Source organism: Pristis pectinata, chromosome 26 (genome assembly GCF_009764475.1).
Source record: "Pristis pectinata isolate sPriPec2 chromosome 26, sPriPec2.1.pri, whole genome shotgun sequence".
NCBI lineage: Eukaryota > Metazoa > Chordata > Chondrichthyes > Rhinopristiformes > Pristidae > Pristis > Pristis pectinata.
The window spans coordinates 29,912,300-29,928,370 of NC_067430.1; the positions used below are offsets into that span (position 1 = coordinate 29,912,300).

The window sequence follows — 16,071 nt, forward strand, 5'->3', positions numbered from 1 at the left end:
CATGCACCACCAGGCTCAAGGACAGCTTCTATCTCAGTTATAGGCCTCTTGAACAGACCTCTTATATGTTAAAGATGAAATCTTGACCTCACAATCTACCTCGTCATGACCTTGCACCTTATTGTCTGCATGCACTGCACTTTCTCTGTAACTGTAACACTTTATTCTGCATTCTGTTATTGCTTTTCCCTTGTACTACCTCAATGTACTTGTATTTTAAAATGATCTGTATGGATGGCTTTCAAAACTAAGTTTTTCAGTGCATCTCGGTACATGTGACAATAATAAACCAATCCCAATTCCAAGATCCCAGTAGGGACACTGAGCGACTGTGGTTATGGAACCAGAAACTGGTCTAGTGTTAGGATACTGGGAAGTAACTGGATCAATGGAGGAGAGAGGGAGGAAGGTAACCATGTTGATTGACGAGAAAATAACTGTGAGGACTTGGTAACTAGCACACTGGGGAGAGGATAACCAATTCATCAGGAGGGGGGAAGGCAGAGGAAAACGACTCTCTCAGTAACCAAAGACACAAACTGCCTCAGCTAGGAAGGGTAGAGGTAATAAGTGAGTTTGCTTAGACAGGATAGTTGCTGAGGAACAACCACAGGGAGAACATGGTGCTTGTGGGATGCTTCCAGCCATAGCTGAGGGGCAGATAACCAAGTTCCTCTGTTCCACACAGGCTATCTGAGCAAAGAATGCTGAGAAACAATGTGTGTAGGGAAGGGGTGGGGGGGGGGGGTCAGGAAATAGGCTTAATGGCGCACTGGGAGAACAAGAAAGTTGTGCAATGTGGGTGAAGTCCATGAGTGGAAAAGGATGAGGGAGGTAATCAGTCCACATCAGATTAGCTTAGATGGGAATCTTGGTCGGCATGGATCAGTTGGGCCAAAGGGCCTGTTTCCGTGCTGTATGACTTTATGACTTAATCAGTCCAAGATGCAAAAGCAGGGAATAGGAAAATATTGAAACTTATGGTCCAGACTTGGGGCAGGGGAACTGATGCAGTGATAATGATAGATACAAGGGGGAAGATCTTCTCTGAGGGTGAGGAATTTTGAACTTCTCTACCCCAAAGACTTCTGGAAGCTGTGTCATTGACTATAAACAGGGTTTTGGACTATGAAGGAGCTGAGATGTACAGCAGAGGTGAAGGCCAGATCACTCATGCTCTTTTTGAGTGATGGAGTAGATTCCAATTTAACCCTGCTCCTGTTTCTTAAGGTGACTGGAGAGGGAGGAATGATTTTAAAGGTTTCTTTCACAGTGTACATTTTCTCCAGATGAGAGGATGTCACTTTTTTGTTTATGACTACCTGCACTGGACCCAATCCCAACACAATCTCTTTTGAGATAAGCATGCTGATGTAATGGACAATAGTGTTTGCCAGTTAATAAAATAATAAAAAAAATTACAGATGCTGGAAATCCAAAATTAAAAACAAACAGAAAATGCTCGAAACACTCAGGTCAGGCAGCATCTGTAGAAAGGGAAACAGAGTTAATACTTCAAGTGCAGGTTGGACTCAAAGCATTAAATCTGTTTCTCCTTCCACGTAGTGTTCCAGAAATTGGCAAAGTTTAGCTATCAAAATCCCCAAGCACAGCATCATCCAACAAGCAAAAATATTTCAGGCAAAGTGTAAAGCAAAATAAATACATTCTCGAGGGTAGGAAATCTATTGTCCTTGGGCAATCCAGTTCAGGCAGGATTTCATCAAGGTTGATACTCAACCAACTTCTGACCTGCATTCATGTCAAAGGCAATACGGGATGGGTAATAAATTCCTGCATGCCCACAACCCCGAGAAATAATAAAAAACATGCTCATTAAAGTTCCTGCCTCCATCCACCTGAGGAAAACAACTTTCTAGTAATAATTTCTGAACGATTACTTTGAACATGATGGTTACTTTCATAACCTGTTCTATTTGCACATGAAATTAGAATAAGACAACACCAAGGATGCATCAGTTGCCATTCTTTCCCAGATCTCGCAAGCCGATCGTTATGTGGTTCCCAACCAATGCAATTGGCAGGATATGTTGTGTGGGTTGTTTAATGCAATGCACCTCAAATTAGCAGTATATTTTAAACCCTACAACAACTTGCATTTACAAAGCTCCTTTAACACCGTTAAAACTTACAAGCACTTCAGAGCACCAACGTCAGACAAAATCTGACACCATCCCACACAAGAATTTCAAGGGTGGTGACCAACAAATGGTTAAAGCAAATTCTCAGGAACATCTTAGAGGGGCTGTCAGGTGCAGAAGCATTGTGCTGAGGGAGTGATTAGGGCCTTGGCAGCTGAAAGCACAGCCACCAGTGGTGATTAAATTTGGGATGCTCAGAAACTAGAGAAGTGCAGATATTACAGTGAGTTGCAAGGCTGAAGGGGATTGAATTAGGTGGTTTCAAAGTCAATGTCTTGCACTGTGACATGGACATTTTTCAGTTATTAATCTTTATGTCAATAGTAGTTAAGACCAAAATTAGGATTTCTAATCTGGCAAGTCTCAGATCTAAATATATAGCATACATCAAGACCCCTCAATTCAAAACTCTTAACTAAATATACACTGGGGCCTTCAACTTTTAAACACTTTTCTTGACAGTTTAGGGTGATGCTACATTGACCACATATTGCACCTTTGGTCCAAAAGCTGTATTTAGCCATTGTGCCTTAAAAAAATTATAATTTCTTCATATTTTTAATGTGCACAATGAAGTCTGTATCAATTATCAATTCATTTCTGTACAAGTAATTCGATATTATAAGAAACATAATAAGTTCAATGAAAAGGTTGGAAGGAGAAATACCTACAAGAGCAGAAGGTTAAAAAATACATGAAAGTCACCTTAGACTGGAGAGGGTGCCATTTTGGGGAATGCCTTCAAGTATTGAAGGGTACCAAAAGCTCTCACATGGGGTGAGCCTGCTCTACACCATTACACTGCTTAGAACAAGCAGGAAATTTCACTGCCAGAATCAGTATCAGGTTAGTTGTGCTTTAGGTCAATCGCGGGGCTGAAAATCAGGATCAATAAAGCAACCTTATTTCCACCAATTGTCTTAAAATTGATCCTTAACTTCAGGATTATATTAGAGGAGGGTGAAGGTTAGGACACCATAATAAATGACTGTAAAGTACATAATTTAAAATAGACCCAAGAGAATAAAGGCAACAGTAAAGAGCGATCATGGGTTAATTAACAGGAAGCAGAATCATTCTGGGTAGAGCACTGGTGGAAGCGGTTTGAGAGCTCCCAACAGTCATGATATTGTGAGTGTTAATTGGTCAGGGTGGAGGTAATCATGAAGGTCTTTTATCTTTGTATAGATTGGACAAATTAATTTGGCAAAGCTGATTGGAAAGACACATTGATTCAATGCATCCAAGACAGATTCAGTGTACATGCTCCTGTTTACATCAACAATGCTGAGGTCAAGAGGGTTGACAACTTCAAGTTCCTAGGAGGGAATATCACCAATAGTCTGTCCTGATCCAGCCATGTTGACGCCACAGCCTAGAAAGCTCACCAGTGCCTCTTCTTCCTCAGGAGACTGAAGAAATTTGGCATGTCCCCTTTGACACTCACCAAATTTTATCAATCCACAATAAAAGTATTCTATCCGGATGCATTATGGGTTGGTACAGCAACTGCTCTGCCCATGATTGCAAGAAACCGCAGAGAGTTGTAGACACAGCTCAGCACATCATGGAAACCAGTCTTCCCTCCATGTCTACACTTCTCACTGCCTCAGTACAGCAGCCAATATAATAAAAGACCAAGTAGATAGGGCTGTAAAGAGTGCCAAATCTATCACAGGTAGGTAGGGTCGTAAAGAAAGCTTTCGACACTTTGGCCTTCATAAATCAGGGCATTGAGTATAGGAGTTGGGGTGTTATGTTGAAGTTGTACAAGACGTTGGTGAGGCTGAATTTGGATTATTGTGTGCAGTTCTGGTCACCTACCTACAGGAAAGATATCTATAAGCTTGAAAGAGTGCAGAGAAAATTTACAAGGATGTTGCTGGGACTTGAGGACCTGAGTTATAGGGAAAGGTTGAATAGGTTAGGACTTTATTCCCTGGAGCGCAGGAGAATGAGAGAAGACCTTAGAGGTATACAAAATTATGAGAGGTATACATAGGGTTAATGCATACATGCTTTCCCCCCCAAGATTGAGTGAGACCAGAACTAGCGGATATAGGTTTAGGGTGAAAGGTGAAATATTTAAGGGGAATCTGAGGGGGAACCACTCAGAGGGCGGTGCGAGTGTGGAACGAGCTGCCAACAGAAGTGGTAGATGCGAGTTCAATTGTAACATTTAGGAGAGGTTTGGACAGGTACATAGATGGGAGGGGTTTGTTGGGATATGGTCCAGGTGCAGGTAGATGGGACTAGGCAGGATTAGGTCAGCATGGACTAGATGGGCTGAAGGGCCTGCTTCTGTGCTGTAGTGCTCTGTGACCCCACCTATCCCGGACATTCTCTCTTCTCCCCTCTCCCATCAGGGAGAAGATACAAAAGCCTGAAAGCACATACCACCAGGCTCAAGGACAGCTTCTATCCCACTGTTATAAGACCTTTGAACAGTTCCCTAGTACAATAAGATGGACTCTTGACCCCACGATCTACCTCCTTACGACCTTGTACCTTATTGTCTGCCTGCACTGCACTTTCTGTGTCCTTAACACTTTATTCTGCGTCCTTAACACTTTATTCTGCACTCTTTTGTTTTACCTTGTACTACCTCAATGCTCTGTTGTAATGAACTGATCTGTATGAACAATATGCAAGACAAGTTCTTCACTGTACCTCAGTATGTGTGACAATAATAGACCAATTTACCAATCTCATGGCACCAACTTGGAACCAGGGTATTTTAGAACATCACAGGAACAGGCCCTTCAGCCCACAAATTTTATACAATGTCTTAAGTTCTGAGACAGGTCTGATTAGTAATCTTACACTAAGGGGCTAGGAAAAGTGATCACAGTATTTTAGAATCTGACATTGAGTTCAACCATGACTCACACTGAAAAAATCCCTTTTTTTGATGAAGGGAACCCATTGTACAAGGGGCACAATGGCCAAGGTATGTGGGGAAGTTGGATTAAAAAGGTCTGCGAATGGCAAGAAATATTTCCTTATCCTCAATAAATATATATATTCCTTTGTAAAACAAGCTCCGCAGGAAAAGTGATACATCCACAGCTAGGAACAGAGATCAAGGAGGTGAATATTTAACTATTGTACAACAGGACTATTCTGGAGACAGGATCCCTACAAATGGGGCATGTTTTTGGAATAGGTAAAGCCTCATAACAATGATCGCATGAACAGATGTGTCCGCATTGCAGGAACACACAGTTCCGGTCCCTGATCAGGCAGATGGCACATGCATTTTGAGGGACCTCGTCTTCCATTAAGCCAAGCTCCTGCATACATTGTTTCTTCATTGCCAGCTTCTCTTCTTGCTGCCTTGTCTGTTCCTGTTTCATTTTGCGGTGTTTATATTGCTGCCATAGTATGTAAAATATGGCAGCACAGGTTGCAATTCCAAACGTAACAGTCAGGACTTTCCATTGCTTTACCTTGGACTCGTGCTTTTGAACTAGGGACTTGAAGTTGAGCCTGCAAAAGTAGTACTGCAGCCCTTGTTTTGGAGGCTGAAGTTTTATAAGATTATTGTCCAAAACAAGCTCGCCAACCCCGGTTACCACATCTCCAGCTCTTAGCATTTGTTCCACCTCCGTGATCCCCTTTGGCCGTTCACCACTAATATAATGAACAACGATGTTAGGAAGTGTCTGCACTACAGGGTGGAACTTCTCATACACAGTTTCCAGGTCCAGTTTGGATGACTCCAAGGGTTTCGTCACCCTCACTGTTATGTTAAGGTTGCCATCAGTCAGCAGAAGGTCAAAGGGTACAGAATTAGTCCTCTGATGAATAATCTTTTCACAGTCGTTCCTATCGAAAGCAAACAGTCAAATCGGCAGGTGAAGGAATACAAGCAGCAACTCTTGTTCATGCAAAACCTCTCCTCAGTGAACACAACAGTTTACTTAATTTATTTAATGCATTCCCACTGGTTCCAAGGAGAAAATACCGATTTCCCAACTGAATATTTTGCCTTGTTTTTCCAAACTGCATTACTAACATGGAGATAATTAAATGAGGTTATTCTCTTTAATGGCTCAGTAGCAAATTAAGGGTTGATGAGTGCAAGTCTGAGCAGTTCTCTGGAACAGTATCAGGTCAGAAAGCAGACAACCCTACTCTTTGCTACGGAGCTGTGCTGTAATGTACGGGTCACCCTGAGCAATTCACCTTCAGCAGCAAGTGCTCCAAAAGGTACCAATACTTGATGACACCTCAATATCTTGTTTCATTGAATATTGAACCAAACGTTATTCCTTCTTTCTTCGATTTTATGGCTCATTTTGATATTGGAAAGCAAATGCTAATTTTACAGAACTAAAGCTATTCAAATGTTAAAATGGACTTTATTACATGAATATTCTTAATAAACAATTAATCCAACTTTAAAATATGAAAACTATATCTTCTCGCCTTTCACCACTCTCCTCCGTTACACAGCTGAACTTAATCTACTCGAGCAAGTAGCAAACTTTGAAACTACTCGCACGCTTTATTCACATTTCCAAACACCAATTTCAGAGGGGGATGTATTATCTAAACAGGTTATCTATCACACACTTATACTGTTTAAAAAAAGACCAGATTTTCAATAATTTATGTTGCAATTTATCCATGAATTAAGTAACCTGTACCTGACAGTTAGGGTGTGCCATTTAACCAGCAAGCCCATGTATATAGAATATATATTGAAAGCCTGAATGTCCAGACTTAAGAACAGCTTCTTCCCCACTGCTTTCAGGCTCCTGAACTATTCATCGCTTTCACAGCCCCTTCCCAATGGTGCTGCCATGTTCTTGGACTCTTAACTCTGCCTCTCTCAGTTATTCCATTATTTTCTTTAGTTCTATTTTGCAGTACATCAGATTGCACTACAATCGTTGCACCATTCTGCTGTTTTGTAGTTATTAGTATCATGTATACTGTTTACTCTCTGAGCTTCATGCGAACAAGGAATTTCATTGCACATGGTTTATATGACAATAAACTAGTCTAATCATAACAGATTAAATGTGAAGTTTGCAAATATATTCATGCACCAAGGACTATGGATAGTTCACACTAGGACAACATACACTGAATTGCAAATGTTATCCACCTCAACTGAATTCATTTTATGATCATTCTTCTATATGTTCCTTAAAAGCAGCTTTGAGGAGCATAGCTGGAAGCTGATTTTTTTCCCTGCAATAATAATAATTAAGTCCCGTTAACTTTTTCATTTTATCTCAGCAAGTTTATTCCTACATATCTGGTAAATTAAAATATGTAATACTTTATTTTTAATCAAAACGTAAAGTTGTGATTTGCAGTTCCAAGTAGCAGAGCAACAATAAAATTGAATCTAAAGCAAGATACTGCAGATGATGCCTCTGGAATTAAAAATAAAAAAATCACTGAATTGCTCAGCAGATCAGGCAGCACCTGTGGACAGACAATGCTTCAGACTGACACTTCTTCTGTCAGATATGATCGACCCTCTGTTCACAGTACAAACTTACCAAAGGTGCGTGGTCCGATTCCAAACTGCATTATGCTCTTTTAAAACCAACCGGTGTATTACCCCTTTGCAACCATCCACAAACTGGCTATTCAGGGTCTCATTGACAGGGATAACCGAACCTAAAGCAAAAAAAAGACTGTAAGTCCAATACCAATTACCAGCTATCCGCACAGATGGCTTCTCTGTAATGTGAGCACACACCAACTCTGCACAACAAATCATAGCAATGTCTCCCGCTAATGAATGGTTAAATGTGGAACTCGAAATGTTACTGAGGTCCATTACTCCTCAGGCTGCTATTATCACCTACACTCTCATCAAAGTCATCAATGTAATACTGTGAACTCCAGAATTTGCTTGGTAGTCTGTTTGAAAAAGGGCAGGTGCATGAAAAGACCAATTTTTAAGAAGCTTGATGAGTGATAAATATTAAAGGGCCTCTCTGAATGTGAGGAATTAAGTTTACAAACATGGAGGCTAATTCCCTAACTAAATAAATGTTGTAAATCTTTTAAAATATTTGTACATTGTGTACAGATACATTTCCATACTCTCTCTCAATCCCACCTGCATCCTTCAATCATTTTGTTTTCTGAACTTGGTTTTAATCTATTTTCCTCTTTGTCCTTCCTTGGACTCTGTACCTCAGTGTGAATTCCCTAGTGTGATGGGTTGAAAAGCCTCTCTGTTTCTTGGCCTGTTCACAGAGGACACCACCCTGGTGTCGACATGAGATTAGAGGAACTGTCCAGCAACCCAAACTTACATATATTACATACCGTTCTCTACAGAAAGTTACTACTGAATCGGCTGCCGTTGCCCTTTCAGCTAATGCACTAATAGTTATAATCCAGTGTAATAATTTCTCCTTAGATCCCATTCTGTCCATGGAATCCATAACCTGTGTGGCATCCACATTGCCTAGCTGAAAACGAAATAAAAATGCTCTTTTTGGAGCTGCTTCACAGAAGACCATATTGGGAGCTGTTACGAACCAGCAACAAAAGAAACACACTGAGTCATGATTCAGTGTTAAAAACTATTTTATTAATCACTACTTATAATAATACGAAAAATAGAAGTAAAAATGTTAAACCTTGAACATTAACCCCAAAAACTAAACTCTTTGTGTGTGTGTGGCAAAGTCCCAAACTCCAAGTCCAGGAATGGTTCTTAAAGTTCAGTTCCGCAAGCCATAAGGTGAAACATGAGCAAAGGTTTCTTCAACAACCACTGTTGACTGAAGATAAGACGTAGATGTAGAGAACATAGGGAGAGTAATTACGAAATCCAAATGTTCCACGATGGAACCCAAACAACACCTCAGTGTTTACTCGGTAGTGACTTCCTCACCCCGAAAAGCATCCAAATTGTGGCCGTCCACACAAATACCTGTTTCCTTCTACAGGTCAGCAACAAAGTGAACTCCACCGGATTACTTCCAATTCCCATACATGGATTTCAATGGCAGACACAGTTATCGTTTCTCATCCATCGATAGAGAAACTAGCAGGCTGGTGTCTCTCTCCCTTTTCTCTCTCTCTCTTCGACTGACGTCTTCAACAACGTCATTATGTCCTTTATCTTCTATTGACGTAAGCACGCCACACACACACACACACACACAACTAACTTTATCTTAAAGGGACATTCACTGAGTCCGTAACAGAGCTACATCAACATCTTAGCAGTGTGGTTCTCTCGTAGGTCTTCACATAGTCCCAGAATGAATAAGAGCTTCAGGTTGACACTTTCTTTTTGACAAAGGCAATGTATTTCAAACTGATTCAACATGACGGTGCCATTCCAAAATGATGCAAAAACTGCGAGCATTTATAAGTCAGAACACGGTGAGATGGGAAGTACAATAAATGTCAATGCTTCAGGGAGATAGTCAACATAGCAGCAACTGTTGCTGAAAACCCTGCGTCAGACACAATCCCTGCTGGTTCAGTCCTCACGCAATGAATCATGCTGCCCATCACAGAGTGAATGGTGACAAAAGTCACGTGGTTTTACCGTAACGTGAGCATTCACCAAAAGTCACGAGTTGGGTTAAAGTGTGCAGCTCTGACTGTATGTGTGGTTGGGAAGTAGCAGCTCACAAAAGAGTAGATCGTCAGGTGTGCCACCAAGTCAGAGTTATACAGAATGGAAATAGGCCCTTCAGCCTAACTCATCCATGCCAACCAAGTTGTCGACCTGAACTAGTCTCATTTGCCTCTGTTTGGCCCCTATCCCTCTAAACCTTTCCATGTACCTGTCCAAATGTCTTTTAAACATTGTTATTGTACCCGCCTCTGCATCCTTCCTCTGGCAGCTCGTTCCACATCATCACCACCACCCTGTGTGAAAAACTTGCTCCTCAGGTCTCTTTTAAATCGTTCCCTTCTCACCTTAAATCCATGCCCTCTAGTCTTAGACCCCCCCTACCCTGGGAAAAAGACTGTAACCATTCACCTTATCTACATCCGTCATGATTTTATAAACTTCTGTAAGGTCACCCCTCAGACTCCCACATTCCAGGAAAAGAAGTCCCAGCTTATCCAGCCTCTCCTTGTAACTCAGGCCATCCAGTCCTGGTAACATACTTATGAATCCTTTCTGCTCAATGACATCCTGCCTATAGCTGAGTGACCAGAACTGCACAGTACTCCAAGTGTGGTCTCATCGACTTGTACATTTGTAACATGACATCCCAACTCCTGTACTCCATGCCCTGACCGACGAAGGCAAGCATGCCAAACACCACTTTCACCACCCCATCTACCCATGTCTCCACTTTCAGGGAACTACGTACCTGTAACCCTTGGTCTCTCTATTCTACAACACTCTCCAGGGCCCTCCCATTTACAGTGCAAGTCCTGCCCTGGCTTAACTTACCAAAGTGCAACACCTCGCACTTATCCAAGTTACGTTCCCTCTGCCACTCTTTGGTCCACTTTCCCAGTTGATCTAGATCCCATTGTAATCTTATAAAACCTCTTCACTGTCCACTATACCCACCAATTTTGGTGTCATCTGAATACTTACTAACCATGTCAATGATATTTTCATCCAAATCATGAATACAGATAACAGTGGACCCAGCACCGACCCCTCAGCACACCACTGGTCACAGGCCTCCAATCTGAAAGACAACCCTCCATTCCCACCCTCCAACTCCTTCCACCAAGCCAACTTCCTTTTATTAAATTGACTAGTTCACCCTGGATCCCATGTAATCTAATCTTCTGGACTAGCCTACCATGCAGGATCTTGTCAAAGGCCTTGCTAAAGTCCACATAGACAACTTCTACTGTTCTGCCCTCATCAATCCTCTTCTGGCTGAAGTGAAAAGAAGCAATGCTTGGAGTTTAAGAGATACATGAAGGGAGGGAGGGAGGTAAGTAACTGGTGAAAGAAGCACTGTGGAATAAGGGGGATAAAACGGGTAGTAGGAAGACATGCATGAACTCAAGCCTACAGAAAAGAGCATTTCTCCACTAATGCAATTATTCCAACCCCAGAACATCACTGCAGTTCACAGCAATGCCTGGTGCTACACTATCTACATCTGTTTCATCAATGGTCTTCCTTCCACCTTAAGGCCAGAACTAGGATGTTCACTGATGATTGCACAATGTTCAATACCATTTACAACTCTTCAGCCAATGAAGCAGTCCATGATGCACGCAATATATATGCAACATATAGGCACGGCCTAATAAGTGACAAGTGACACTTGTGCCACAATGGCCATCTCCCAGAAAGGTCCACCTATTCTTGATAGTGTGGTATTAACATCGCCAAATCTCACAACATCAACACCTTCTAGTCACCGTCAGAGAGATTAGTAGACTGGGACTGCGCTCTACAGAATTTACGAGAGGAGATCCCTTCAAAACTTGCTCTATTCTTAAAGAGCTTAACAGGTTGGATACAGGAAGACTATCATTTTAAGATGAGGAGTCTTGGAGACAATTTCAGAACAAAAACATAGGCAGTTTAGGGCCAAGATGAGAAAAAAAACGTCTTCACTCAACAAGGGTGGTGAATCTTGGAATTTTCTACCCAACACAGTTGTCATGGTCATTTAAAACAGAGTCCATAGAATGGTGATATATAATTCAAAAAGGCCTACTACTGCTCCTGTTTCTAATATCTTTATCAACCAGAAACTCAACTGGACCATCTACATAAATACTATGGCTACAACAGCATCCCAAAGGCATTCCATCATCTAAAGCAGCATGTTGGAAAACTCTCCACTTGCCTGGATGAGCACAGCTCAAATACTCAGGACGGTTAACACACATGCACTGCAGTTACTCATTCAGTCTACTCCAACAAGATCTCACAAACCCCAAACCTCTAACACTGAGGGTAATAGCAGCAAGCACACGGGCATTGCAACGCCAGCGGGTTCCCCTGCAGGTCACACATCACCCTGATCTGGAAATATATCACTGGTCCTTCGCTGCAACTTACTCTAATTCCTAGAGCAACTTACCAAACAGCACAGTGGGAGTATCTTTACCAGAAGGACTGCAGTAGTTCAAGGCAGTGATTACCCACCACTTTCTCAAGGGCAATCAGGGATGGGAAATAAATGCTGGTCTTGTTAGTGACACCCAGATCCCCAAGAACAAGCAAGTAAAATATAGATAATCCATGTAGTGAAGCAGTCATAAATAACACTAATACATTGTACCTTCTACCACAGCATATGGAAGGCATTTCCCTGGTGCATTGAGCAGAACGGACTTGAGGTCTTGATCCAATGGAAATTTTGGTGCTTCCTAAAAAATTAACACATATATATGGTAAAACATCTTCCCAGACTGCAGCGATTTAAATGATTCTGCTTCAGAATCAGAGACTACCAGCTGTACAGAGGAAAACCAAACAATCCTTAAGCACAGGCTGTAATTAAGAAGGTGTGATGAAGTGAATCAAAAAGTAATTTGGGACTTGGTCTGATGATGAATCTGCAGAGCAAAAGCTTATTACATCCTAAGGAACAGACCCAAGGGAATGATTTGTCGACTGCATTTCCTATGTTGCATGCGTTCCCGCAGACATGCAATGCTCCACTGACAAACCCAACCTTAATGTTGGGTAACAGCCAATTGGAATTGTTTCTTAGATGCCTTGCAACTTTTTGAATTGAATTTTCAATATTAGTGCAGTGTTATTGGCTCTGTGCCAGCTCCAGAACATAAGAAATAGGAGGAAACCACTTGCCATTCATGCCTGCTCCTCCATTTAATAAAATCATGGCTGATATTTTATTTCAGCACCATTTCCCTGAACTAACCCCATGTCCCAATTCCCTTAACAACTAAAACATGAATCACTCCCTGTCTTCAATATAAACAGCAACAGCTTCCACAACCCCCTTGGACAGAGTATTCCAAAGATTCACGCACCTCTAGGTGAAGAAACTTCTCGTGTCTGAGCTAAATGGGCAAACCTTTAAGTTGACACCCCAACCAGGACAAACATCAACTCCGCATCTAACCTGTCATGGCTTTAAGAATGTTGTACACTTCAATGACGTCACCTATTTTTCTTCTCAACTCCAGCTGAAGGCCTGGTCTGCTGAATCTCTTCTCATGTGACAAATCTGCCATCCAAGGGATTGATCAGGTGAACATTTGCTGCACTCGTGTCCTCAGTACATCCTTCGTTAAGAAGGGAGACTTGCACACAATATTGCAGATGGAGTCTCAACAGGGCTCTGTATAATTACAGCAAGTCTTCCCTACTCCTGTACTCAAATCCTCTTGCAATAAAGGTTAACATACCAATTTTATCCCTAATTGCTTGCTGCACCTGCAGGACACAAAACACAAAGTTAACAAGGACTCCCAGGTCCCTCTGAACCTTTCAGTCTCTCACCACTCCAAAAAACCCATTCTTTCTCAAGTCTTCTACCAAAGAAGATACTCTCAATTTTTCCTCTCATCACATTCATTTGCTATTTCTTTGCCCATTCACTTGTCTACATCTCCCTGAAGCCTCTCTGCATTCTCCTAACAGCTCACACTGCCACCTAGCTCTATATCAGCAGCAGATTCAGATATATTATTTATACAGTTCCCTCATCCAGGAGTCCTGAAGAAGGGTCCTGACCCGAAACGCTGACCGCCTGCTTTTCTCCAATGGATGCTGCCTGGCCTGCTGAGTTCCTCCAGCATCATCGTGTTTTTCATCCCTCATCCATATCACTGATTTTAGACGGCAAATAGCTGGAGCCCCATCACCAATCCGCTAGTCAACCTGTCCCAACCACAAAACGATGTTTATTTCCACTCTGTTTACCGTCCATTTTGTCCTCAATCTATGTCAGTCGATTACCCCTAAGAGAGTATGCTCTAATTTTGTCCAATACCTCTTTCATGGCACCTTACTGAAAGCCGTCTGAAAGTCCAAATATCACCCAGTTACAACCCCAAAAAATTCCAAATGATCTGTCAAATGTGATTTTCCTTTCATAAATCCATGCTGACTCTGCCCAATCCTATAACTTCACAAGTGCCGTAACACCAGTTCCTGAAAAGATTCCTGCAATTTCCCTGTCTGTAGCTCCCCTTTTCCCCTCACTCTCCTTCCTTCAATAGCGGTGTTACATTTACTACCATTTAATTTGTGGAAACAGCCCTAATATTGGTGGAATTTTGGAGGATGAAAACCAATTCATCCACCATCTCCAAAGCTGCCTCCTTCAAAACTCCCAGGGTGCACGATCTCAGGTCGAAAGGATTTATTGCCTTGTGGTCTCATTAATTTTTCCAATGTTTTATGTTTAAACAAGTGCTCCATTCTTTGAGATCCTCATTTACTTTAAGCTGCTGCAGCTTTCGCACACTGAACGTTTAAATGCTGCCAAGCCTACAGCCTCACTGAAAGTTGAAACTTGGGAGCTGTGGGCCCAGCTATCTCGCAGTATATCGTAGACCCTCTCCGCACCTCCACCCACCGGGTTCAGCACTGGGTTAGCTGCCCTGACGTGAACCTGAAGCAGTGCAGGGTGACGACGAACCCACTGCACGGTCAACAGCAGCAGAGATCAGAAACTGACCTTGTCTTCCACCGATGGAAACTGTCAGCAGCCAGCCCGGCACTGCTCAATGGGACAATCCCAATCCCCGGGGGACAACCACATCCACCCCGCCCCCCCAATTCTCCCCTCCCAAACCTGGATGCAAACCCCCAATTCCCAGGGCACCACTCCACCCCTCTTCAGGGGACTGTCTCCCTGGGCAACCACTCTCCAGGGACACCCCCCACCCTACAGGGCAACTCTCCCCATACAGCTCAGTCTCCCTTCTGGGGTCGTCACCTCACCCTCACCCCCACTCCCACCCCCCTTGGGTTACCATCATAACACACCTCCCCCCCCCAGGATCATCACCTCAACCCCCTCCCCAGAGGTCATCTCACCCCCACCCCATCCCCAGGGTCATCACCTTACCCTTAACCTCCAAGGTGATCACCTCACCCCCCCCTTCGGTCACCAGCACAATCATCCCCCCCCCGGGGTCGTCACCTCAACACCACCCCCCCACCCCCACCCCCCCAGGTCACCTCACCTCCACCCCTCTTGGGTTACCACCATAACCTCCCCCCAGGGTCAGCATGTCAACCTCCCCTGGGGTCATCTCACCCCCACCCCACCCCCAAGGTCATCACCTTACCCCTAACCTCTGGGGTCATCACCTCACCACCCCCCCTGGGGTCATCACCTCACCCCCCCTTGGCTCACCAGCACAATCCTCCCCCCCCCAGGGTCGTCACCTCAACCTCCCCAGGGGTCACCTCAACACCACATCCCCCCGGTCACCTCACCCCCGCCCCTCTTGGGTTACCACCATAACCCCCCCCCCCGGGGTCGTCATGTCAACCTCCCCTGGGGTCATCTCACCCCCATCCCAGTGTCATCACCTTACCCCTAACCTCCGGGGTCATCACCTCTCCCCCCTTGGGTCACCAGCACAATCCTCCCCCCGGGGTCGTCACCTCAACCTCCCCAGGGGTCACCACCCTCACCCCCCCCCCGGGGTCACCTCACCCCCACCCCAGGCTGCGCGCTCCCCCCAGGGGGGACGGGACGGGGGGGGGGACAGGACGGGGGGGGGGAGACAGGACGGGGGGGGGACAGGACGGGGGGGGGGGGACGGGACGGGGGGGGGGGGACGGGACGGGGGGGGGACAGGACGGGGGGGGGGACGGCCCGGGTGCTGACCTGCAGGCGGCGGGCGGCGGCGCGGGCCCGGCGGAGCCTCCAGTAACAGAGGCCGAGCGCCGCCGCCCCGGCCCCCGCCAGCAGCGCCATCGCCCCGCTCCCGGCTCAAACCCCGCCCCTTCCGCCGGTTGTCCCGCCCCTTCCGTCCGTCATCCCGC

The 16,071-nt window shown here is 44.2% G+C and overlaps 1 protein-coding gene across 1 annotated transcript; it reads right to left on the bottom strand.

Moving 5' to 3' along the window:
• Positions 1-4,721: 4,721 nt before the first annotated feature.
• On the bottom strand, positions 4,722-16,028 carry mul1b (mitochondrial E3 ubiquitin protein ligase 1b). The gene is made up of 4 exons (XM_052039243.1): positions 15,914-16,028; positions 12,377-12,464; positions 7,682-7,802; positions 4,722-5,990 (listed from the first exon to the last, which is right to left on the bottom strand). The coding sequence occupies exons 1-4, from the start codon at positions 16,001-16,003 to the stop codon at positions 5,261-5,263; spliced, it is 1,029 nt and encodes a 342-aa protein (XP_051895203.1). The 5' UTR covers positions 16,004-16,028; the 3' UTR covers positions 4,722-5,260.
• Positions 16,029-16,071: the final 43 nt, after the last annotated feature.